The sequence below is a fragment of the Scyliorhinus torazame genome, chromosome 14 (assembly GCF_047496885.1).
Source record: "Scyliorhinus torazame isolate Kashiwa2021f chromosome 14, sScyTor2.1, whole genome shotgun sequence".
Taxonomy (NCBI): Eukaryota; Metazoa; Chordata; class Chondrichthyes; order Carcharhiniformes; family Scyliorhinidae; genus Scyliorhinus; species Scyliorhinus torazame.
Genome location: NC_092720.1, coordinates 126031312 through 126056006, shown reverse-complemented (window position 1 = coordinate 126056006; position 24695 = coordinate 126031312). Strand labels below are relative to the sequence as shown.

General features: G+C 46.8%; 1 protein-coding gene across 1 annotated transcript in view; it reads right to left on the bottom strand.

Annotated features, from left to right (window-relative positions):
• Positions 1 to 94: 94 nt before the first annotated feature.
• LOC140390014 (alanine--glyoxylate aminotransferase-like) overlaps positions 95 to 24695 on the bottom strand; it is a 41637-nt gene continuing 17036 nt past the window's right edge. The window contains exons 3-11 of the mRNA XM_072474825.1: positions 22419 to 22483; positions 20635 to 20735; positions 10100 to 10170; positions 8221 to 8305; positions 6131 to 6226; positions 5002 to 5071; positions 4127 to 4222; positions 2105 to 2233; positions 95 to 366 (exon numbers count right to left, since the gene is read on the bottom strand). Coding sequence (XP_072330926.1) covers positions 259 to 366; positions 2105 to 2233; positions 4127 to 4222; positions 5002 to 5071; positions 6131 to 6226; positions 8221 to 8305; positions 10100 to 10170; positions 20635 to 20735; positions 22419 to 22483 — 821 coding nt within the window. The 3' untranslated portion in view covers positions 95 to 258. The remainder of the gene's footprint in view (positions 367 to 2104; positions 2234 to 4126; positions 4223 to 5001; positions 5072 to 6130; positions 6227 to 8220; positions 8306 to 10099; positions 10171 to 20634; positions 20736 to 22418; positions 22484 to 24695) is intronic.

Genomic DNA, 24695 nt, shown 5'->3' with positions numbered 1-24695 from the left:
CAAATTTGGAAAAGATTGAATTTAATGATTCTCTTTACAATTCGCTGATAGAATCTTTTGGGAATCTATATGATGATAGATAACCAGGGGCTAAACCAAATGGTTGGCTTTTTGGGTTGTGTTTGGTTATTGTTAGAGTTTGGTGTTTTATTGTAGCAAAGGCTAAAGTAATGCAATATGTGTTACTCAAGGATTAGTTTCAGGTTCTGTCATCTGGTTGTTAGCTCTTGGAACCATTCAGTGCCCTCCAGGCTTCGCTCAGTGCTTGCTTTTCTTGCATTGCTTTAGGGCATCTTTTAAAGCTCCGAGCACAAGATCCGCGTTGGTTTTTGTGCAGTTGATGCCCATCAATCCAATCCGCAAAACCTAAAGACCAGGAAATAGATCTATTTAGTCATGTATAGCTTAGAAATATTAACATAAATCCATCAATCTCACTTTCCAAATGGAGATACAGGGGTTACACTTGGAGGGACTGTAGCTTTTATGAAAGAATGCTGTAGCTCCATCTTCATCCTGCCATTCAACATCCTGAAGAGTTGTATATTGTTCATCATGGGGAGTTAACGGTTAATAATTTAACTTGCTTGTACTTTGGAGCAATAGATTTTCCAATATAGACAGAATGGCTTTGAAGTATCTTGACAAGAAAGCATTGCTTGTCTTCTGCTTTCAGTGTCTGAATATGATCACGAAACGAGTGTGCAAAAAAGTGACAATAATGACATGAACCATGGCTGAGTAAAATGTACCTTTGGTGGGCTAGTTTATGAAACATAAGTAGAGGGATCCATCAACTATAGAAAGATAGTGATTATTAAAGCCTACTCATTAAAGGATTTGACAAGAGTTAAGATAGGAAATCTTGATTGAGGGAAATAGCTTTAAACCAAACAACTACAGCTGTTTTACAGGAATGGACTGTTTCAAGGGAATTTGGAATCAGTACCTCATCTGTGACATGTACTCTTAATGTCGGCAAGATATGGTGTATGAAGGAGCATGGCTTTCAACAGTTCTTTGAAGGTTTCAAGAGATAGAACTAGAAACCATAAGCCACTCTTTTTGTGCAGTGTAGACGGGTCACCTATACTGGACATCACTAAAGTCTGTTCCAATGTACTCTTCTAAAGTGTCTTGGGCTTATTCGGAACATGTTGTGAACCATAACAGGAAGGAGAATTTGCCATTGAACATAAACACCTTTGTCGCTAGAAACACACAAGTAAAGAATAGCACACCGGCCCCACAACAGTTCACTTATTCCTACAACTACTTGGCCCAAAGAAATAAAAACCATATTGTGACTTTCTGTGCAAGCTTAACATGTTTGAGCCATTTTCCTCTGTTGGTCCTCCTGCAGGGAGATTCTGGCAGTTGTCTGCTAATGTTGCATATAATTGATAGCTGGCCGGCTGGATTGACCTCCATGTAAGATCATTTCTCCATGGCCACTCAGTCAAGATTTTAGTTTGAGCAGGAGAAATGTAAGTAATGTAGGTGAGTGTTTGGAAACAAATATGAGAGGTTCATTAAAGGATTATATCCTTCGACAACCTCCTGCAGATAATATGTCCTAAGAGAGCATTAGCCACCATGGACTTCCATTCCATCATTATGCTCGGTAAAGTACTGCAGTGGTTTGCTATTGCCTTCTGCAGTGTGGCTGACCAGGAATATCTTCCATTCTTATCACCCGCCATCAGGTGTAATGGGATATATGGACTGATAATCAACCTATTCAGCCACGTTAGGACTATACCTTCCATGGCCATGAAGTCCTGGAGTGGAACCAGCCACTGGCTCAGAGGTAGGGACACTGCCACTGTGACACAAAACTCCTCCTTTTAAGATGAAACATCAAAAACCACCTCTTTCCCCAGAACCTTATCTATGCTTCATGCCTCCAGGTAATGAAGGTCTGACTACTTGATTATAGCCTTTCAGAATTTACCATGGGTAATTTTCTGAGCTGCATGTGTACACAATCAGCTCCCTGTTAAGGTGAACTTGTTCCTGCAAAATGTACAAATAAAATGTTGCACACTATCATTCAATGTATCAGGGATCTTCCCTGTGGCTCCACCCCCAATCCCAATCCTACCTTTCCAATAGTGGGCCCCAGTCCCCCGGTGATTTCAATCTGATATTTCTTCATGATGAAATCAGTGATGTCTTTCCACTCATAACCATCTGGTACTGCAATTGTTGTAACTGTGGGGAGTCTTGAGGCCTGAAGAATGAAAGACAAACAATTTTAATGTTTTCCTCCTTGGTTTGCCCATCCCATTTATATCAATGCATGGTTTTCCTTCAGGACCAGACAATCGAGTCTGCACGTTCACGGTGTGTAATGTAGTAGGTGAGATTTAGTTTATCATTATTCTTTTTTCCCCTTCCATTCCCATAAATGATGTCACAATACTCTAAACATTTTGTCTTGTGTCAATGACTTGGATATGAAGACTTCAAGTTTACGAATGACACAAAAATTAGTTGACACCGTAATTTATGTAGATGGGTGCAAGGAAGTTGTTTGGCTCAGTGGGCTAGACAACTGGTTCGCGAAGCAGAACAAGGCCAGCAGTATTGGTTCAATTCCCATAACGGCTGAGGTTATTTATGAAGGCCCTTCCTCTCAACCTTGCCTGAGGTGTGGTGATCCTCTGTTAAACTGCCACTAGTCAGCTCTCCCATGATGGTCATCAGGGACTTTGGTGACTTTACCTTACAAGGGGATCTTGTAGATTATGAGTGGACACTTGGCAAGTGTGAGATCATTCAATTTGAATTGAATGATCTCACAACTATTCCAGTACGCAAATCACTGAAGGTTTGTATAGAAAGGTTAAATCACTACAAATGGAATGGTTGAAGTGGTTTGCAGACTTGCATTTAAATGGAGAAAGAAACATGAGAAAGAAAGAAATAGATATGTTAATCGATTCATCATTAGCACGAGGAGCTGTAGACAACTCTCTGTGCTCAATACAAGTCTGCGCGCCACTGCCATTCCTCCTTCCATCCAATCTTTGATCTTGTTCACCCATACAATCCTTCTCTGACTTGACCTGTTCTTTTCTCATGTTTCCATTTCTGTTGTCTCCGACACCGGACTCTCACCCTGCCCTTTCCAGTGACTACTTTCTCAGTTTCCACTCGTACACTTTAGCTAAAAATGAGCAATAAATTAAATGCTGGGACACGAATTTCCCTGCGGACAATTTCATTGGTTCCTGGCTCTGTCCATCAGATTCTAAGGACCCTTTGCCAAAGCCACATTTCAAAAGTTATAATCCTCTTCTTATTCGCTTTATTGAAAGTACAGCTCTCAACCTCGTACTGCACAGTGCTCCACACCAGGGATTTTTTCAGATGTTCCGCATTCAAAAATCTTACCTGTTTTTAAGTACTTCAAATAATGCTGTTTTCCCAGTGAAAACAGGCACTCCTCTCTCTCGCTCAACCACTCCATCTCTCTCGCCACTCCCTACGCCTTCTGTCTTCCATCTCACTGTTCCTTCCCTCTCCCATCCACACTACCTTGCTTCTCCCACCCAACCATTGAACAACTGCATTACCTCTTAAGAATATTTATCTTAAGAATATCTTAAGAATAGGGGAGGCAGTGGCTTAATCACTGGACTAGTAACCAGAGACGCAGAGTAATGCTCTGGGGATCTAGGTTCAAATCCCAACACAGCTGATGGTGAAATTTTAATTCAATCAAAAGATATGGAATTAAAAGTCTAATGATAACCATGAAACTGTCGATTGTCGTCAAAACCCATCTGGTTCACTAATGTTCTTTAGGGAAGGAAATCTGCTGTCCTTACCTGGTCTGGCCTACGTTTGAATCCAGACCCACAGCAATGTGGTTGACTCTTAACTGTCCCCTCAAGGGCAATTAGGGATGGACAATAAATGCTGGCACCGCCTGCGACGCCCACGTCCCATGAATGAATAAACAAAAGCTCCCTGACCATCCCCCTCAATTTACAGCATGTTCACACTGAAGCACACATGAACGTCACCATGTACACCTCCTCTGTAGTGTGAAATCCTTCCGCTACTGGTGCTTGAATGCGCAGCCCCTCAGTTTTCAGACTGCAGTGCTATTCCTTACCTTATCCTTTACAAAGAGTTCTAATCCCAACTCCTGTATCCCTTTGTATAGGTACTCAGCATTCTCCTGGTGAAGCTTCCAGCTTTTCTCCAGGCCCTGTATATAAATAGCACCGACACATTACAAAACATCAAGCTGTAAAAACAAGAATAGTTCCCCACCGCTTTTTAAAATACTGAACCACCTGCAGACGGGACACCGGGTTTTTGGTAAAGGACAAGGCTCCGAGGAAACAGGCAGGATGCAGTGTAACAGGCAGCAGTTGTTAAAGCAGTCAAACACCAATCAGGTCTGGCATTCTGAAGAAAATTAAGCAGGGGTCCCGTAGTTGTTGCAATCTGGAAGGCCTGATTATTGAATGAGAACAGTATCCGCCGTGACTAGGGTGTCCCTTCTATTCAACGATGTGACATTAGGGTCAGCTATGAAGAATGACCAGCTGGGGTAAACAGAATTTCTGCTGCACTTTGCCCATATTTCAGGAAAATGGAGGGGAGAAACGGTGGTGTGGTGGTGATGGGGGGAAGAGAGAGAGAGAGAGAGAGTGTGGGGGTGATGGGAGACTATAACATTAGTACTGATGGGTGTTTGATATTGTCCTGCGAAGAGGTGCAGGTAATCATATAGTATCCAGGGATTGCGGGCTGGGGTTGTGGCTGCTGGGATTGCAGTCTGATACAGTCCTGCGATGGGGATGCAGTGAGTTAGATACTGTCCTGAGGGCGTGTGCAATGAGTACTGACTGCTTTATGGGTTATTATGCTCAGAATCTAATTTGTGCTGATTTGGGACTACCTCTAGCTAGCACTGCATGAAAAATATGGAAAAACTATCCATTGCAATAATGTTATGTTCAGAAACGAAACAATACTCACTTCTTCTGCAAGAATTGCCAGCGCCTCTCTCAATGCAAAAAGGCCAGTGACGGGGGTTGTATGGTGGTATCTGTAAAAACAGCAACATTTGTCAATTTTCATTTCCGCCTGTTTCGCATTGGCCACTTGGGCCCATGAAATCTGTTCAAGTCTACCAAAAGCATTTCCCCAATTGTTTTTGGTAATATTTCTACATCAGTTATACATCTGTCTGAAAGAAGATAAATAGATCCAAACTTCTGCAATACATAAAGCGCTGGAAAAGTGACTCCATTACACAGTCTCTGGACTGAGATAATGTTTAGAACGCATATGTCATACTTAAGGAGCCTATGAACCATTCAAGATCCACTTAAAAATTAGTTTGAAACTAATAGCATAAATATTTACTAAGTTTGGATTGCTTGATTACATCACATTACAACTGTACTGTTCAAGATACAAACTGGTGCATAAACTCAGGCTCCTGAGTGAGTAGGTGACACTCAGGTGCTCCCTCCCTCTCCCAATTCCTTCCCTCTCCCACCTGCACCTTTTTCCCACTCCACCCACTTGCTTCTTTCCCCCTCCAAGCTATTACTTGACCCCCAACCCCTTCCTTCCCCCACCACCCACCCAACTCTTTCATCCCCATTCCCAACCATTCCTCCCTTCCCACCACTCCCTCGTTCCCCATGGCTTGCCCACTCCTAATTGCTGCTGCACAGCCATCCCTTAACTTTCCACCTGCCATCTCCTTCCCTCCATCTCCAATCCTCTCCTTCTCTGCACCCACCCTACTGCTCTTTCCCCATCCCATTCCTTTATTCCCGTCACTCACTCCTTTCGCCCAGCCAATTGATCCTTCCCTCCCCCAGCGAGCCCCTTCTCGCCCCACATACAATTGCTCCTGCCCTCTCCCACCTACCCCTTCCTACGCCTCCACCCACCCTCTCCTTCCCTCCTTCACCCATCCCCTCCTTCCTTCCACCTGCCAAGCTGCTCCCACCACCTCTTTTCCCCAGGCCACCCTCCCCTTCTGATCCCCCACAACCAAAACACTCCTTAAAACTGATCCTTTCCCACATGCCCAGGCATTTCCTGATCTCTTGAACATTTTTGTCAATGAATGAATAGAACTCTATCCTACTTTCTTGGGCTCCCATCACAGCCCCAGAGGTTTGAGAGCCAACTCATGTCAAGGTACAGCGAAGTTGGCTTCGTCTTTCGATTAAATATTTTCTGGCTGTAATAAAAACACACAAACCCCACATTTGAAAATGGACATTCAGAAACGGATGTAAAATATTTGTTAAAAGCTGTAGTTGTTATGTTCTATGACTTTTATGGAGATCCTGGTGATTGGAATCACTTGCAGACTGCTGGGAATTTTTACAGGTGCCAAGTCATCGAGATGTCTTTGACACAGATAGGGTGAGGAGGAGAGGTTGTCTGATCGTGGGAGAAAGTGAAAAAATAAATGTCATGTGGTAACAAATGGAATATTCATCCTCCTGCCTTCTTTCTCAATCCCTGACTGAAGATTCAGTAAACTGTTGGACTCAGTGTTATTTATTGGGAATATTGAATTTTTATGGGAGAGAATATTAAATGATGTGAACCGACCTGTTTTACCGGAACACAAATGGGAACTTGAAACATCGAGAGGAGCCTGCACCTGTTGGGCAAGGATATTGCTGGGTATTCAGCTATGGCACTCTAAGCTGTCACTGATTCCCCATGATTCCTGCCACTTTCAACCATCTGCTCAACCTTTAAGAAGTGAATTTACCGGCCACCCTGTGGCATGTTTTCCGGAAGCGGAGACAGCTCTGTATTGGTCACAAGTAGGATCTACCAATCCCGCCAATGTCTACAGTGTTATGCCTTCTCACCATCTTCATTGATAAGCTGTCCTTTGGTGACGCCAGGCGCGATTCAACTAAATGGGAACAAAGTCATTTATGAACTTTATGAACAAAGTCATAAGTGAGCTCGTTTAGCCATGTTATTCTTGGCGCAACCCCTGACCCACCCAACCCCCAACACACTATGGGATTGTACCCGGCCCCCCCTCTACACTCCCCCAACACCCACACAGGGCACCCCCAGCCCGATCACCAGCACACAAAAAAATGCTAGCTTGGCACTTGGCAGTGCCAACCTGGCACCACCCCTACCAGATGGCAATGCCCAGGTGGCACAGCAATGCCAGGGTACCACCCTGCCCAAAGGGCACACACCTGGGGGGCTCCGATACCCTGGGAGACTCCCATGAGTGCCGTTCCGTCTGGTCGCCATTTGTGGAGACCAGCACTGAATGGCACACACCCAGGCTTTCCGTGGCGAAGGGCGATTGTTCCCACACTTTGGGTAACTCAGGAATCTGCACAATAAAGTGAAACTAGCTGTCTCACTCTAATATGCAGATTCGCCAAAACATGATCCTGCCCACAATTGGTGGGATTTACATCGCAACGATCTTGCGAGGCGTTGTGAGCTGGGTAGATGCCGGGAACGGGGTCTCCCAGCTTCTTTCGGTGAGCTGCTTTTTGGTCACAGTGCCATTGGATCACTCCCATCGTCTGTATGTGGACGGTCACTTTCAAAGTGCACACTGACAACATCTAGCTCTCCTTCTCCTCTGTCATACTGGACTTGCCAACTTCTGTGCTTCTCATCCAATAGAAAATAATAGATGAGCCAGAATCGCCTTCAACTGACCATCTGGAAGACGTAAGATTGAATCAGAAACTCCATCCCTGCACCAGATTCCCTTTCTATTGCCAGCCTCTCTTGCAAACGTTCTGTCCGATTCAATCCCAAGTGACGTTTTAAGCCGTTGCGTGCTGTCCACCGTCAAGATCACTTATCTCTATCTCTACAACTTTGTCCACCTCCCCCTTACCTCCTGCATCACAATTCATCAAATAAGGGAGGGAAATGAAAAGCCTGTGGAACTAAATCGGAGATGAATGCTTGCTTTCTGAGGGAATAAGCAGGAAAAAAGAAAAGAACATTTATTGAAGGAATATAGAATGCGTTACTTCTTGACAGTGACCTGTGGTCTAGCAAGAGTCAGGAAGGGATGACAATTTTGTAAATGCATCTGTAAATCTGCATTTGTGCCTGCAATATATTCAATGGTCATCCTGGTGGTAGCAAGACACAGATTTGTGCCTATGCTTAGGATCACTAAAGTAGCAGAGTGGGTGTGCGAAGGGATAAACAATAGCATACCAGGCTTTGTTATTGAAGGATAGCGGTGCTGTTCCAGGAGGGCAGTTGAGGACCTTCTGGGATCCCGAGTAAAGAATGTCAATACCTAAATGGAGAAAAATGGCTGCATCAGTCTGGCACAGAAAACTAGATACCCAGCCAAGTATTAAAATTGGCTTTGAAATTGACTTTAGCTGTTGCAAATCATTTATCTTGGGGTTGAGGAGATGGGGAACATTGAACTTCTTACACTTGAGTAAGCTTGGTTATCCTGGTATCATGCAGTACACTAATAATTGTAAAGGTGCAAGAGGACCTATAGAACTTGTATCTAATGAAACCATATCCAGTGATTAAAATTAGACTCTGCAGAATGGCTTTCAAGTTCTTAAGCAAAAAAACAGTGCTATAATGCAGATATGGAAATCAGGGGCGAAATTCTCCCCCAACGGCGCGATGTCCGCCGACTGGCGCCAAACACGGCGCCAATCAGACGGGCATCGCGCCGGCCCAAAGGTGCGGAATGCTCCGCATCTTTCGCGGCCTAGCCCCGACATTGAGGGGCTAGGCCGACGCCGGAGGGATTTCCGCCCCGCCAGCTGGCGGAAATGGCGTTTGTTGCCCCGCCAGCTGGCACGGAAATGCGGCGCATGCGCGGTAGCGTCAGCGGCCGCTGTCAGTTTCCCGGCGCATGCGCGGGAGCGTCAGCGGCCGCTGTCAGTTTCCCGCGCATGCGCAGTGGGGAGAGTCACTTCCTCCTCCGCCATGGTGGAGACCGTGGCGGAGGCGGAAGGGAAAGAGTGCCCCCACGGCACAGGCCCGCCCGCGGATCGGTGGGCCCCGATCGCGGGCCAGGGCACCGTGGGGGCACCCCCCGGGGTCAGATCGCCCCGCGCCCCCCCCCCCCCCCCCCCAGGACCCTGGAGCCCGCCCACGCCGCCTGGTCCCGCCGGTAAATACCAGGTTTGATTTACACCGGCGGGACAGGCAATTTCTGGGCGGGACTTCGGCCCATCCGGGCCGGAGAATCCAGCGGGGGGTCCCGCCAACCGGCGCGGCCCGATTCCCGCCCCCGCCCAATCTCCGGTACCGGAGACTTCGGCGGGGGCGGGATTCACGGCGGCCAACGGTCATTCTCCGACCCGGCGGGGGGTCAGAGAATGACACCCCGGGTTTGTAGCCTTGTTTCCACCCAAAGCGCCCTTTGAGCACAGGGATTTCCCCTGTAGGCTCCTGACCTGACTTACTTTAAACACTGGAGTACTTTTCGCCAATGTCCCAACTGCTGGTGTTGTTGGCGATGCTTATTGTCATCAAATTTAACAAACATTTCCGAGGCAGTGGAAAGAATGCAGGGAAGAAAATAATGTAACATCCAGGATAAACCAAGGGGGAAAATGGGTTAAATTCTGCTCTACCAGGAAAAGTGCCATGAAAGAGGACCCCTGTCCACCTGCAACCATCGTCAGAGGCCCTGATCTAAATCGTGGGAATAAATAATACTGTGGGCACATGAATGGGAAGAACAAAGGTGTCCAACTCAAAAGCCAGCAGGAACATCGGAGCAGCACCCACACCTCTGATGAGGCATGTAAAAGAGTGCAAACATTTTTAAAATTCCTAAGAGGGGAAACAGCCATTGTTTTGAAAAGATTATCAATTTTCTCTGGACTGAACTATGCGCAACAACATCCAGTTTCTACCTGTAGTCTCAAAACAGGAATTAAAGAATCAAGGGAGGTAGGCAGGTTAGATGGTCTCATCATGTTAAGAATCAAACAGGTTTGTTTTGAATCACTAGCTTTCGGAGCACAGCTCCTTCCTCATGGTGTTGTAAGACTTCTTACTATGCCTGCTGGCACCTTCACATCTTGTTAAGAATGTTAGGCATAATACATACCCTGCTTATCCATGTAGAGAGGAACCCCTCCCAGAGAGGCAACAGAATCAACCAGCAGCAAACAGTTATGCCTAGAAAGAAGTAGACCAACATTAGAGATGTGTAGAAAGGAGGTGTCCAAGTAGCACGTATCAGTTAATTGATACATTATAGCTGGGGAAGTGGTGGAGCTCAAGAAATTACCAAGAAATCAGAGAGGGTGATATTTTCGATTTGAGGCATTCTTCTATTCTCCATCCGTGAGCATGGTGAATTATTTACTGCGGCATCAACAGTTTTACTTTTATAAAATAAATTTAGAGTACCCGTTTCTTTTCTCTTCCAATTAAGGGGCACTTTAGTGCGGCCAATCCGCCTACCCTGCACATCTTTGAGTTGTGGGAGTGAGACCCACACAGACACGGGGAGAATGTGCAAACTCCACACGGACAGTGACCCGGGACCGGGATCGAACCTGGGACCTCGGCGCGGGAGGCAGCAGTGCTAACCACTGCATCAGCAGTTTTACTTCCCAGACAAATTGAGTATGGTGCTGAGTGGTCATGGTACTTGGCTAACAGCTCAAAGGCAGAATTTAAATCCCACCATAACAAATTCCAGAATTCCAGTTATTTATGGAAGTGGAAGCAACTGGATTATTGTCCCACTCAATCTGGCCTCCATGTCACTTCAATCCCACACAATGCCCAGAGTTTACTTGGTGCAGTGAGGGTCCCAATGATCGGCCCCAAAATCCGTGGGAAACGTTTCAAGGACGGACGCTGGCACCCAAGACCTGCCAGCCAGGTGGGAAAAGACTCTTAATTAGCCACGTTAAATAGCTCAATTGCCTCTGGGTGGGAGAGCCATCCTCTCTGCCGCTGATTAAAATGCCATGGGCACAGTGGGCTCCATTCCCAACTCCCCTAACACCTTCCCTCACAATTTTATGCCTCTCACAAATTCCCAATCTGTCCCCGTTGTAAAATCCATCCCTATCTGTTCACCCTTATGTGGGTCTAAAATTAGGGGTCATAATAAATTTATTTAGAAAAACACAAGAAATAGGAGCAGGATTAGACCATTCAGCCCATCAACCCTTCAATGTGATTAAGGCTTATCTTGGGCTTCAACTCCACTGCCTGCTCCTCATATCCTTTGACCCTGCAGAGACCAAAAATCTATCTCCGCCTTAAATCTATTCAATGAGATGAGACCGGGGAGTTAATGGTGGGGAACACAGAAATGGTGGAGACGCTAAATCAATATTTTGCCTCAGTTTTCACGGTGGAGGACACTAGTACCATTCCTATAGGAATGGGCAATTCAGAGGTAATAGAAAGGGAGGAACTTAGAAAAATCATCATCAATAGGGAAAAAGTACTAAACAAACTATTGAGATTGAAGGCAGACAAGTCCCCAGGGCCTGATGGCCTACATATTAGGGTCTTAAAGGAAGTCGCAGTAGCGATAGTGGACTCATTGGTTATAATCCCAAATTTCCTGGATGCAGGAAAGGTTGCAGTGGATTGGAAAAATGCTAATGTAACGCCCTTATTCAAAAAGGGAGGGAGGTAGAAAGTAGGAAACTATCTAACATCTGTCATTGGGAAATTGTCCCATCCATTACTAAGGAATTAATAACAGGACATTTGGAAAGTCAAAAACAGAATCCATCAGATCAGTATGGTTTTATGAAGGGTAAATTGTGTTTGACTATTTGCTAGAGTTCTTCGAAGATGTAACGGGCCAAGTGGCTAATGGGCATCCTATCGATGTAGGACATCCAGAAGGCAGTGGAGAAGTGGTATTGTCGCTGGACTAGTAATCCAGAGAGCCAAGGTAATGATCTGGGGACCCGGATTCGAATCCTACCATGGCAGATAGTGGAAATTAAACTCAATAAAATATATGGATTTAAAAGTCCAATGATGACCATGAAACCGGCAATTGTCATAAAAGCCCACCTGGTTCACTAATGCTCGTTAGGGAAGGAAATCTGCCATCCTTATCTGGCCTACATGTCTAGCCTACATGTGACTCCAAACCCACAGAAAATGCACTCTGAAATGGAAATGCTCGCTGAAATGGCCTGGCAAGCCACTCAGTTGTATTCAATCGCCAGGAAAACACAAAAAAGGATTAAAGGACCAGCCAGCATCAACCCAGGCACCAGAAACATCAACTGCAAATCCAGCCATGTCGACCCTGCTAAATCCTCCTTACTAGCATCTGGGGGCTTGTACCAAAGTAGGGAGAGCTATCTTACAGACTAGTCAAGCAACAACCTGTCTCACAAAATCATAGCTTACATACCATTTCCCAGACAAAACTATCATCATTCCTGGGTATGTCCTGTCTCACCTACAAGACAAACCCAGCAGAAGTGGCGGCACATTGGTATACCATCAGGAGTTGCCCTGGGAATCCTCAATACCAACTCATGGCTTCAGGTTAAACATAAGCAAGGAAACTTCCTGCTGGTACATATCAGCCACCATCAGCTGAAGAATCTGTACTCCTCCATGTTGAACACCACTTGGAGGAAGCACTGAGGGTGGCAACGGTGCAGAATATGCTCTGGGTGGGGGGCTTCAATGTCCATCACCAAGAGTGGCTCGGTAGTACCAACACGGGCCAAGCTGGCTGGGACCTAAAGGACATGGCTGCGAGACTGGGACTGCAGCAGGTGGGGAGGGAACCAACAAGAGTGAAAAATATATTTGATCTTGTCCTCACCAACCTGCCTGCTGCAGATGAATTGTCCATGACAATATCGGAGATGTGAGAGTCCTTGTGGAGGCAAAGCCCCATCTTCAAATTGAGGCTATCCTCCATCGTGCTGTGTGGCACTACCACCGTGTTAATGAGATAAACTTCAAACAGATGTAGCAACTCAAGACTGGGCATCCATGAGGTGCTGTGGGCCATCAGCAGCAGCAGAATTGTACTCACCCACAGTCTGCAACCTCATGGCCCGGCATATCCCCCACTCTACCATTACCACCAAGGCAGGGGATCAACCCTGGGTCAATGAAGAGTGCAGAGAGCATGCCAGGAGTAACATCAGGCATACCTATAATGAGATATCAACATGGTGAAGCTACAGCACAGGACTACGCGTGTGCCAAACAGCGTAAGCAGACAGAGCTAAGCGATTGCACAACAAACACATCAGATCTAAGCTCTGCAGCCCTGCCACATCCAGCCGTGAATGGTGGTGGACAATTAAACAACTCACTGGAAGAGGAGGCTCCACAAATATACCTGTCCTCAATGATGGAAGAGCCCAGCACATCTGTGCAAAAGACAAGGCTGAAGCATTCGCAACAATCTTCAGCCAGAGATGCCAAGTGGATGATCCATCTCGGTCTCTCCAGAGGTCCCCAGCAGCACAGATGTCAGCTAATGTGATTCACTCCACATGATATCACAAAATGGCTGAAGGGACTGGATACTGCAAAGGCTATGAGTCCTGACAATATTCCAGCAATAGTACTGAAGACTTGTGCCCCAGACCTTGCTGCACCCCTGGCCAAGCTGTTCCAGTACAGCTACAACACTGGCAATGTGGAAATTGCCCAGGTGTGCCCTGTACACAAAAGAGCAGGACAAATCCAATCCAGCCAATTACCACTCTATCAGTCTACTCTCCATCATCAGCAAAGTGATGGAAGGAGTCATCAAAAGTGCTATTAAGCCACACTTACTCAGCAATAACCTGTTCACGGACGCTCAGTTTGGGTTCGCCAGGGTCACTCAGCTCCTGACCTCAGTACAGCTTTGGTTCAAACATGGACAAAACAGCTGAATGCCAGAGGTGAGGTGAGAATGACTGCCCTTGGCATCAAGGCAGCATTTGACCAAGTATGGCATCAAGGAGCCCTAGCAAATATGGAGTCAATGGAAATTAGGGGGGAAAATCTCCATTGGTTGGAGTCATACCTGGCACAAAGGCAGATGATTGTGGTGGTTGGAGGTTAAACATCTCAGCTCCAGGACATCACTGCAGGAATTCCTCAGGGTAGTGTCCTCGGGCCAACCATCTTCAAACGCTGCATCAATGACCTCCCATGCATTATAAGATCAGAAGTGGGGATGTTTGCGGATGACTGCACAATGTTCAGCACCATTCACGACTCCTCAGATAATGAAGCGGTCCATGTCCAAATGCAGAAAGACCTGGATAATATCCAGGCTTGCGCTGACAAGTGGCAAGTTACATTCACACCACACAAGTGCCAGGTGATGATCATCTCCTACAAGACAGGATCTAACCATCGCCCCTTGACATTCAATGGCATTACCATTGCTGAATCCCCCACAGTCAACATCCTGGGTATTGCCATTGATCAGAAACTGAACTGGTCTTGCCATATTAATACTGTGGCTGCCAGAACAGGTCAAAGGCTAGGAATCTTACAGCGAGTAAACCCCCAAAGCCTATATAGATACATAGAAGATAGGAGTAGGAAGAGGCCTTTTGGCCCTTCGAGTCTGCTTCGCCATTCATCACGATCATGGCTGATCATCCAACTCAATAGCTTAATCCTGCTTTCTCCCTATAGCCTTTGATCCCATTCTCCGCAAGTGCTATATCCAGCCGCCTCTTGAATATATTCAAAGTTTTAGCATCAACTACTTCCTGTGGTAATGAATTCCACAGGCTCACCACTCTTTGTGTGAAGAAATGTCTCCTTATCTCTGTCCGAAATGGTATACCCTGAATCCTCAGGCTGTGACCCCTGGTTCTGGACACACCCATCATTGGTAACATCTTCCCTGCATCTAGCCTGTCTAGTCCTGTTAGAATTTTATAAGTCTCTATGAGATCCCCCCTCATTCTTCTGAACTCCAGCGAGAACAATCCCAACTTAGTCAATTTCTCCTCATATGACAGTCCCACCATCCCTGGAATCAGTCTGGTAAACCTTCGCTGCACTCCCTCGAGAGCAAGAACATCCTTCCTCAGAGAAGGAGACCAAAACTGCACACAATACTCCAAGTGTGGCCTCACCAAGGCCCTGTACAATTGCAGCAACACCTGCTTCTATACTCGAACCCTCTCGCAAAGAAGGCCAACATACCATTAGCCTTCTTTACCGCCTGCTGCACCTGCATGCTTACCTTCAGCGAATGGTGCACAAGGACACCCAGGTCCCGCTGCACACTCCCCTCTCCCAATTTACAACCATTCAGATAGTAATCTGCCTTCCTGTTTTTGTTTCCAAAATGAATAACCTCACACTTATCCAAATTATACTGCATCTGCCATTGGTTTGCCCACTCGCCCAACCTGTCCAGATCTTGCTGTAGGATCCCTGCATTCTCGTCACAATTCACCCTCCCATCTAATTTGGTATCATCTGCAAACTTTGAGATGTTACATTTTGTTCCCTCATCCAAATCATTAATATATATTGTGAATAGCTTGGGTCCCAGCCGATCCCTGTCCACCATCTTCAAGGCACAAGTCAGGGGTGTAATGGAATACTCTCCATTTGCCAGGATGAATTCAGCTCCAACAACACTCAAAAAGGTCGACACCATCCAGGACAAAGTAGCCCGCTTTTTTTCTCCCCCTTCCACAAACACTTAGTCCCTCCTTTATCGGTAAACAGTGGCAGCCGTGTGTATCATCTACAAGATGCACTGCAGGAACTCGCCAAGGTTCCTCAGACAGCACCTTCCAAATCCATGATCACTACCATCTCCACTACCATCTAGAAGGACAAGAGCAGCAGATCCCTGGAAACCCCGGTCTGCAGGTTCCCCTCCAAGTCACTCATCTAACACCTCCCTAACACCTCAGGAACTGCAGCGGTTCAAGAAGGCAACTCACCACCATCTTCTGAAGGGCAACTAGTGATGGCAATAAATGCTGGTCTAACCTTAACGCCCATATCCGGTAAATTATTATTTTTTTTAATTGATGAGGTGCTGCGCAAAAGGTTAAGACACAAGGTGTGATCACATGGGATTAAGGGTAATTTATTAGCTTGGATAGAAGACAGGCTGGCTGACAGAAGGCAGAGTGTCGGGATAAATGGATCATTTTCTGGTTGGCCAGATGTAATTAGTGGGGTGCCACAGGATTTAGTCCTTAGGCCCCAGCTATTTACAATATACATTAATGACTTGGATGTCGGGATGGGAGGTACCACAGCCAAATTATAAATGAGGAAATAAGAAATTTACAAGTGAATATAGATAGGTTAGGTGAGTGGGCCAAAATTTGGCAGATGAGAATTAACGTGGATAAATTTGAGATTATTCATTTTGGACAGAAAAATGGAACGGCAAGTATTATCTAAACGGAGAGAAACTTCAGAGTGTTTTGGTGCAGAGGAATCTGGGTGTCCTTGTGCATGAATCGCAGGTAATAAGGAAGGAAAATTGAATTCTGGCCTTTATAGCCAAAGGATTAGAATATAACAATAGGGAAATGTTGTTGCAACTGTACAAGGCATTGATGATACCACACCTGGAGTACTGTCTACAGTTTCATTATTCATTAAACATCAATGTTTCATTATAGCAGAGTCGTGGTTTTAGTCCTTGTTAAATTTATTTTGGTGATTTTTTGTGCCTGTTCAGGTAGAAAAGTGGATGTGAATAGACAGACCAGAGATGGCAAGAATTGGATGAAAGGAAATGCACCTCATTTTGCTTACAAGAATTCCCACGATCAAGCTAAATACAGAGTGAAGCTCCCTCTCTGCTCCATCTAAGTGCCTGAATTCCACCAATGTAACAGTCCAACTTTTCACACCTCCTTTGGGCGAGCTTGCCAATTTGTGATCATTCTGTGATGAGTTAGTCATCTTTGCTTCACAGCGGCAGGGTCCCAGGTTTGATTCCCGGTTTCGGTCACTGTCTGTGCGAAGTCTGCATGTTCTCCCCATGTGTGCGTGGGTTTCCTCCGGGTGCTCAGCTTTCCTTCCACAAGTCCCAAAAGACGTGCTGTTAGGTAATTTGGACATTCTGAATTCTCCCTCTGTGTACCCAAACAGGTGTCGGAGTGTGGCGACTCGGGGCTTTTCAAAGTAACTTTATTGCAGTATTAATGTAAGCCTACTTGCGACAACAAAGATTATTATTATTATTTTGTGCTGGTGATCCACCAGGAACTAGAGGATAGATTTTATATATTCATACCCTTTATGTCTATGCCATAGACTATCAAATCCCCCATCCATTCGACACCATCCAATCGCAAAGCAAATTTCCCAGAGGCAACTTTGGCAGTACAGCACTTGTTGGAATTCAGTTTGAGATCAGAGGAGACAGTGAAATGAAGAATACCACGAGGTGAATGAAGAGTTCGAGCCATCGAAGGTGAGAGGTAGAAGCAGTTGAGTGAACCACTGAAGACAAAAGCTGTGCCTTTGAAGACTGAGAAAAGAAACAAGAATCTTAATTTCTCTGTTGAATGATGAAGGCATCAATGTGTTGTGAGACAACCATCTAACAGCAGGAGGAATGAAGATCATACACACTGATCAATATAGAGAGTGTAAAGAAGTTGTGATATTATTAAGGAATCTAATTGGAAATGTGTTTTGGTGGGTGTAGGATTGAAAGAAAACAACTAATTTTAAATGGGAACTGGTTAGGAAGACAGACTGGCTGAGGTGAGGGAACTGAGGTCTTTGATATGTGGATTAGCCAAGCAAGAGATATTTACCTAAGAAAAGTGAATATCAATCGGGCATAGAATTTCAGGAGTTAAAGCTGAAATTCAAAAGAGAAAATGAGGGTGAATTTCACATTTATATTCTAAAAGGGTGAACTCATGTAAGAAATAAGAGGATCCTCTAAGATAGGTAGTTCAGATAAGAAAAGATCAAAAGGAAAAAGCAGTATATCAGTACAGCAGTTCATCCTACACAGAGAGCTGGTCCAAGATCACAGCCAGACTCAGCAGGAAGCTATGTTCACTCCCAAACCAGCAAGTGCCTGGACAAACCGTGTTTGAACAGCCAGTTTGTCTCTATTCTAAGCTAGAAGCAACCCCACAAGCGATATAGGTGCTGAGTGTGGTAACTATTGGCGGATTTTACTTAATAGTTAAAAAACTTGTGGGATGTTGTTTGGGAGGTTTAGCTCTGAGGTTAGGAATACAGAGGGATTTGTAAATGAGTCAATTTAAATGACAATTTAAATGTCATGGACGGGATTGTCCATGCCGTCGTGAACGCCGTCGAGGTTCACGACGGCGCGAAACGGCCCCGATCCCGACCGATTGAGGCCCCGACAATGGGCTAGGATCGGGGCCGCGTCACCTACACGCGCCAGGCCTTGTCGCCGCGTAAAGGCGACGCCGCATAGATGATGCGGCCGGCGCCGCATAACTGGCGTCACCCGCGGTTGCCGTCCTCTCTGAGTCCGCCCCGCAAGAGGATGGCGGACGGATCTTGCGGGGGAAGGAGGCCCTCCTTCAGAGAGGAAGGCCCGACGATCGGCGGGCACCGATCGCGGGCCATGCCACATTTGAGGTACCCCCCGGTACAGGATCCCCCCTCCCCCCACCGCAGGCCGCCCCCCCAGCGTTCCCGCGCTGTTCCAGATGGCAGCGACCAGGTGTGGACGGCGCCGGGGGAACCCGCCATTTTGGCCTGGCCGCTCGGCCCATCCGGGCCTGAGAATAGCGGGAGTGCCAGAGAATCGCCATTTTGGGTGTCTCCGGCGATTCTCCGGCCTGCGGAACTCGACGGGGCCTTTCCCGTCGCTTGGGAGAATCGCGGGAGGGCGTCGGACCGGCGTCCCGGGAAATTTTGGCGGCCCAGGCGATTCTTCCAACCGGCGCGAGAGTGGAGAATCTCGCCCATTGTGTAATGTGATGTAAGTATATAAAGAACAAACAAAGAACAAAGAAAAGTACAGCACTGGAACAGGTCCTTCGGCCCTCTAAGCCTGCGCCACCCATGCTGCCCGTCTAAACTAAAATCTTCTACACTTCCGGGGTCCATTTCCCTCTATTCCCATCCTATTCATGTATTTGTCAAGATGCTCCTTATCGTCCCTGCTTCCACCACCTCCTCCGGCAGCGAGTTCCAGGCACCCACTACCCTCTGTGTAAAAAACTTACCTCGTACATCTCCTCTAAATCTTGCCCCTCGCATCTTAAACCGATGCCCCCCAGTAATTGACCCCTCTACCCTGGGAATAAGTCTCTGACTATCCACTCTGTCTATGCCCCTCATAATTTTGTAGACCTCTATCAGGTCGCCCCTTAACCTCCTTCGTTCCAGTGAGAACAAACCAAGTTTATTCAACCTCTCCTCATAGTTAATGCCCTCCATACCAGGCAGCAACCTGGTAAATCTCTTTTGCACCCTCTCCAAGGCCTCCACATCCTTCTGGTAGTGTGGCGACCAGAATTGAACACTATACTCCAAGTGTGGCCTAACTAAGGTTCTATACAGCTGCAACATGACTTGCCAATTTTTATGCCCCGGCCAATGAAGGCAAGCATGCCGTATGCCTTCTTGACTACCTTCTCCACCTGTGTTGCCCCTTTTCAGTGACTGTGGACCTATACACATTGACTGACTGTCAATACTCTTGAGGGTTCTACCATTCACTGTATATTCCCTACCTGTATTAGACCTTCCAAAATGCATTACCTCACATTTGTTTTTAGTTGCCTTTCTTCTTTGTTTTACTGTTGAATAAACATTTATTTGATTAATTATTACAACAAGGCTGAACCATGTAGCCAGTTGGACCTGGTTGGGCACGGGGGTTTGCACCATGCTAACATGTTGGCCTTTCACCCCCTGCAGACAATGGATATTGAAATTCAACCAGCAATGGTTGCTTTCCTGCAAGTCGCCACATCCTTGGGGGATGCCCTGCAGCTGTATGAGTAGGAAGAGGAGGTTGCAGCAACGGAGTGTGCAGCAGCGGATCGTGCCACAGAGGGACAGGTGGCAGCCACCCAGGTTTGAGAGCCATTCCCCCAACAGGCCGAGGAGGAGGAGGTGCCAAGGGGGCGCCGCATGAGGCCTTGCGTGTACCAGCACTGCCCGACATCCGAGGACCTGCCGAAGACTCTGGCTGAGTCCGACATATGTGCCAGATGATTGCACACCGGGCACTGCGTGGGTATGGGAGAGGACACCCATTCCCGGTGGCCATCAAGGTGATAGTCGCCCTGAACCTTTATGTCACGGGGTCCCTCCAGGCGCCGAGTGGGCATCTGTCCGGGATCTCACAGACCTAAGCGCAGAGGTGCATGGCACCATCACAGAAGACCTATATTTGAGACCGAAGCCAGCGAAGAGAAAGGTGATCTCACTGCTTTCGGAGTTTCAGGATAGAAGAGGAGTGGGAAGGACAACATGGACATCGGGAGGAAGCTTTGACGAGGTGATAAATGGAGCAGTTATTGCAGGGACAAGAAGACAACAGGTGGAATTTATTTTCAGAAAAGACCGGCAGTCTTGTCACGTTTTTAATCAATAGCAAGGAAACTGGGGCAGCAAAAGCTGAAGATTATAGCCTTCCTGTGGCAGAGTCGAGCCTGCATTGGATGACTGGCATATACTCACTTGTGACAGAGAGGTCCTATCCCATCCATTTCCTGAACCACGCCTGAGGAGGATTCCCCATGTGTGATGAAAAACAGACTAGGCTTGTGGTGCACCAGAGCCTGTGAAGCAAAGCAAATCTTTCACATGGCATCCGCTGCACAACCGCAGGCAAAGCCAATCAGTACAACAACCAACAAACCAGCTTTCAGAACCGCACATGGCCATCGCAGTTGCCTGCGTATCCTGTCTACCTTGTGAACTTTAAAATGTAATGCACACCCAAGGGTGGCACTGGCCGCCTTGAATCAGAAACAGAGCTTTTACCATTGTGAGGAAATAGGGGGCAGGATTCTCCGGTCGCCCACGGCGAAATCGCGTTTGCCAATCGGACGGAGAATCAAAGTTCCCGCCAAAATTGGGGGCGGTGATGCTCCGCCTCCTCCAAAGCGGCGTACTCTAGGAGTACGCTGCGCGGTGTATCGACAGCCTCAGGGTGTTGCCCGAGATCCCCCCCTCCCCGACCTGCCGAGTTCCTGAATCTCTCATGGTATTACTTGTCGGGAACTCGGCGTGGTGGCTGTGGACTCAGTCCAGCGCCTCCACAGTCGGGGGAGTGCCGGTCTGCGGGAAGGGGGTCTGCGGGCAGGGGCTGGGGGCACTGTTGTGGGTTGGTCCGGGGGTCGGGAGCCGGCCAAAGGGCGGGCACTATTTGGCAGGCCGGGTGCTCTAGCTGCCTGCCTACTAGCCCCCCACCAGATGGGGGATCGGTGGCCATTTTGCTCCGTTTGTTCCGTCGTAAACGGCCACCATTCCCACGCCGGCGTCAGGACATAGTCTCCAAATCGATAAATCCAGCTCAGGATCTTTCCTTCTCAGTCTCCCTTCTACACATCGATTGCTTATATCTCTGGCACCACCAAATCCTTTTCACTCAGCTCTTAAATAGCTGGGTTGATAATTTCCATATCTTTGAAATTTGTGTGAGCAATGCCAAATCAGGCTTAAAACATTACTGAAGCCTGGGGCTAAAGAAGGGAAAGGTTCTGAGTGTCCCAACCCCCCTCCCCCAATGTCAGAGCTGAACTCTGATCACAAATCCTGTTGCCACCCTGCAAGAAAATCTTCAAGGGAAAGGTTTACAAATGATTCCATGATAATTCTGTCATGTCTCTGTTTCTATCATTTCCAATAGCCCACAGGTGATGGAGTGCTGAAAGCTCTCTACTCGTAGATCAAGGTGGCGGAATGGGTTACCTCAGCCCTGATGAGTGTGACAGATCCTCCAAGTTTCAGTGTGAATTGAACAGTGATGGGTTCAGTGTTATGCAGGCGAGTTCAGGTGGACTCAACTGCTGTACTCATTTGAGCAGCCGGTCCTCATTACAAACCCTCATGCGTGTCGCCATTGTTGAATCCCTAAGGAAAAGGCTGTTGGCTGGATAATCACATCAGAATACAAATGCTTTGATGAGCCAGATATCCTGCATTAAGGCCACAGCATAAGGTGAGGGAGCCAGTTCCTTTGATCTGGATGTGCTCATGTATTGGCCAGTAGGTGACGCTGCTATATGTCTGTCCAACCCCACTGAACTGGCATTTTAGTCAATCAGTAAACTGATGGCAATGATTTAAGAGACTTAAGAGTCAATCTGCACCATTGTTTCTGCGCAACTGTCACCAGATTTCCACTTACACTTACCAAAGATGCCCAAACTCAGACACATGCAAGCACATGCATCAAGGCAGACAGGCGCACACAAATACACTTGTGCACACATGCAAGCAGGCACATAGACACAAACCTGCTCGATTTCTTGCAAGGTGAATTTTTGTCCTGGAGGTATCACACATCTCCTGACATCTCCACCTAAATGCAAAGTGAAAAGATAATACATTAGCAGAGCCTTCTGCTAGAGCTGTCTATGGTGACATAATATTCTGGCTACTGTCAAGCTGAGAGTAATCTCAAAATTTTAATAGCTGAATGTCTTACTTATTTGCCGTCTGATTTCAGTTGTCTTCAGACTGCACCCGCCCACTTTGGTTACGGGCAGTACCAGACTGTGGGCTTGCTCAGTCAGTAACATGACCCAGTAAGAAGTTTTATAACGCCAGGTTAAAGTCCAACAGGTTTGTTTTGAATCACTAGCTTTCGGAGTGCAGCTCCTTCATCAGGTGAGCTGCGCTCCGAAAGCTAGTGATTTGAAATAAGATCCCTCTGGTGCCAAGGCCGAAAATCCCGGAATAAATGTTTCAGGTTGGTGACCTTTCATCAGAACTGAAGAACGGTAGAAAAGTAAGAGTTTTTAAGTAAGTGCTGGAAGAGGGGAGGAAGAACAGGGAAGAATGTCTGCTTATTTATATAGCACCTTATATAGCAGCCCACCTAACCCTTTTGGACATTAAGGGTAATTTAACATGGCCAATCCACCTAACCTGCGCATCTTTGGACTGTGGGAGGAAACCGGAGCACCCGGCGGAAACCCACGCACACACGGGGAGGATGTGGAGACTCCGCACAGACAGTGACCCAAGCTGGGAATCGAACCTGGGACTGCTGGAGCTGTGAAGCAACATTGGTAACCATTGTGCAACCATGCTGTGCAGATTGCAGAGGCTGCCAAATATGCAAGCCAAGCTGGGAGTCTTTGTCGAGTCTGACAACCACATTAAGCCCAGCGGGAGTGGACAGTCATCTCTTCACTGTAGAAGTGTGTGATGTATAGAAAGGGAGAGACTGCCTAGTATAAGAGGTAAATGTGATGTTCCTTGTATAGTTCTCCAAGATGGCTAAAAGTCATAGTTAACAAGAACATCAAGCTGTGTATTTGAAACAAAGCTAGTTTATTTTACATTACTTCAAATGGTTGGCACACTTCACTAAGTAATAGCTAATAAAACAACAGTATTAAATCTATGTTACAGAAATCTATAATATCTTTTTAGCACAGCTAACTCTCTATCTCAACATCTCACTATCCTTCTTCACAACCTTCTCACAGAACACCCAGAGACACAGCCTTTTATATATATTTTTAAAAAATATTTTTATTCTCCTCCTTTTTCACATTTTCTCCCAAATTTACATCCACCAGCAATAAACAATAATCAGTAACAAATATTTCAATCCCCATATTAATAACAACGATCCCATCCTCCCACCAAACCCCAAACATTAGCCCGCATGTTCACACAAACAAATGACAAGAAGGAATTAGGGATCACCCAGAGTCGCCATTAACAGACACCGCCCCCCCCCCCCCAACTAATTTTCGATGTTAACCAGTTCTTGAAAGTGCATAATGAATAATGCCCACGACTTGTAGAACCCCTCCATCCTTCCCCTCAGTTCAAACTTAACCTTCTCAAGAGTCAAGAATTCCAGCAGGTCCCCCCGCCACGCCAGGGTACAGGGAGGAGAGGTTGCTCTCCAACCCATCAGGATCCGCCTTCGGGAGATCAGCGAGGCGAAGGCTACAACATCTGCCTCCACACCTGTTTCCAACTATGGCTGGTCCGACACCCCGAATATGGCCGCCCGGGGGCCCGGCTCCAGTTTCACGTGCACCACTTTAGAAATTACCCTAAAAACCTCCTTCCAGTAATAGAACATAGAACATAGAAAAGTACAGCACAGAACAGGCCCTTCAGCCCACGATGTTGTGCCGAACGTTTGTCCCAGATTAATCATAGATTATCATAGAATTTACAGTGCAGAAGGAGGCCATCCGGCCCATCGAGTCTGCACATCTTTGGACTGTGGGAGGAAACCAGAGCAACCGGAGGAAACCCACGCACACACGGGGAGAATGTGCAGACTCCTTACAGACAGTGACCCAAGCCGGAATCGAACCCGGGACCCTGGAGCTGTGAAGCAATTGTGCTATCCACAATGCTACCGTGCTGCCCTTAATCTACACTATCTCATTCTACCGTAACCCATGTACCTATCCAATAGCTGCTTGAAGGTCCCTAATGTTTCCAACTCAACTACTTCCACAGGCAGTGCATTCCATGCCCCCACTACTCTCTGGGTAAAGAACCTACCTCTGACATCCCCCTATATCTTCCACCATTCA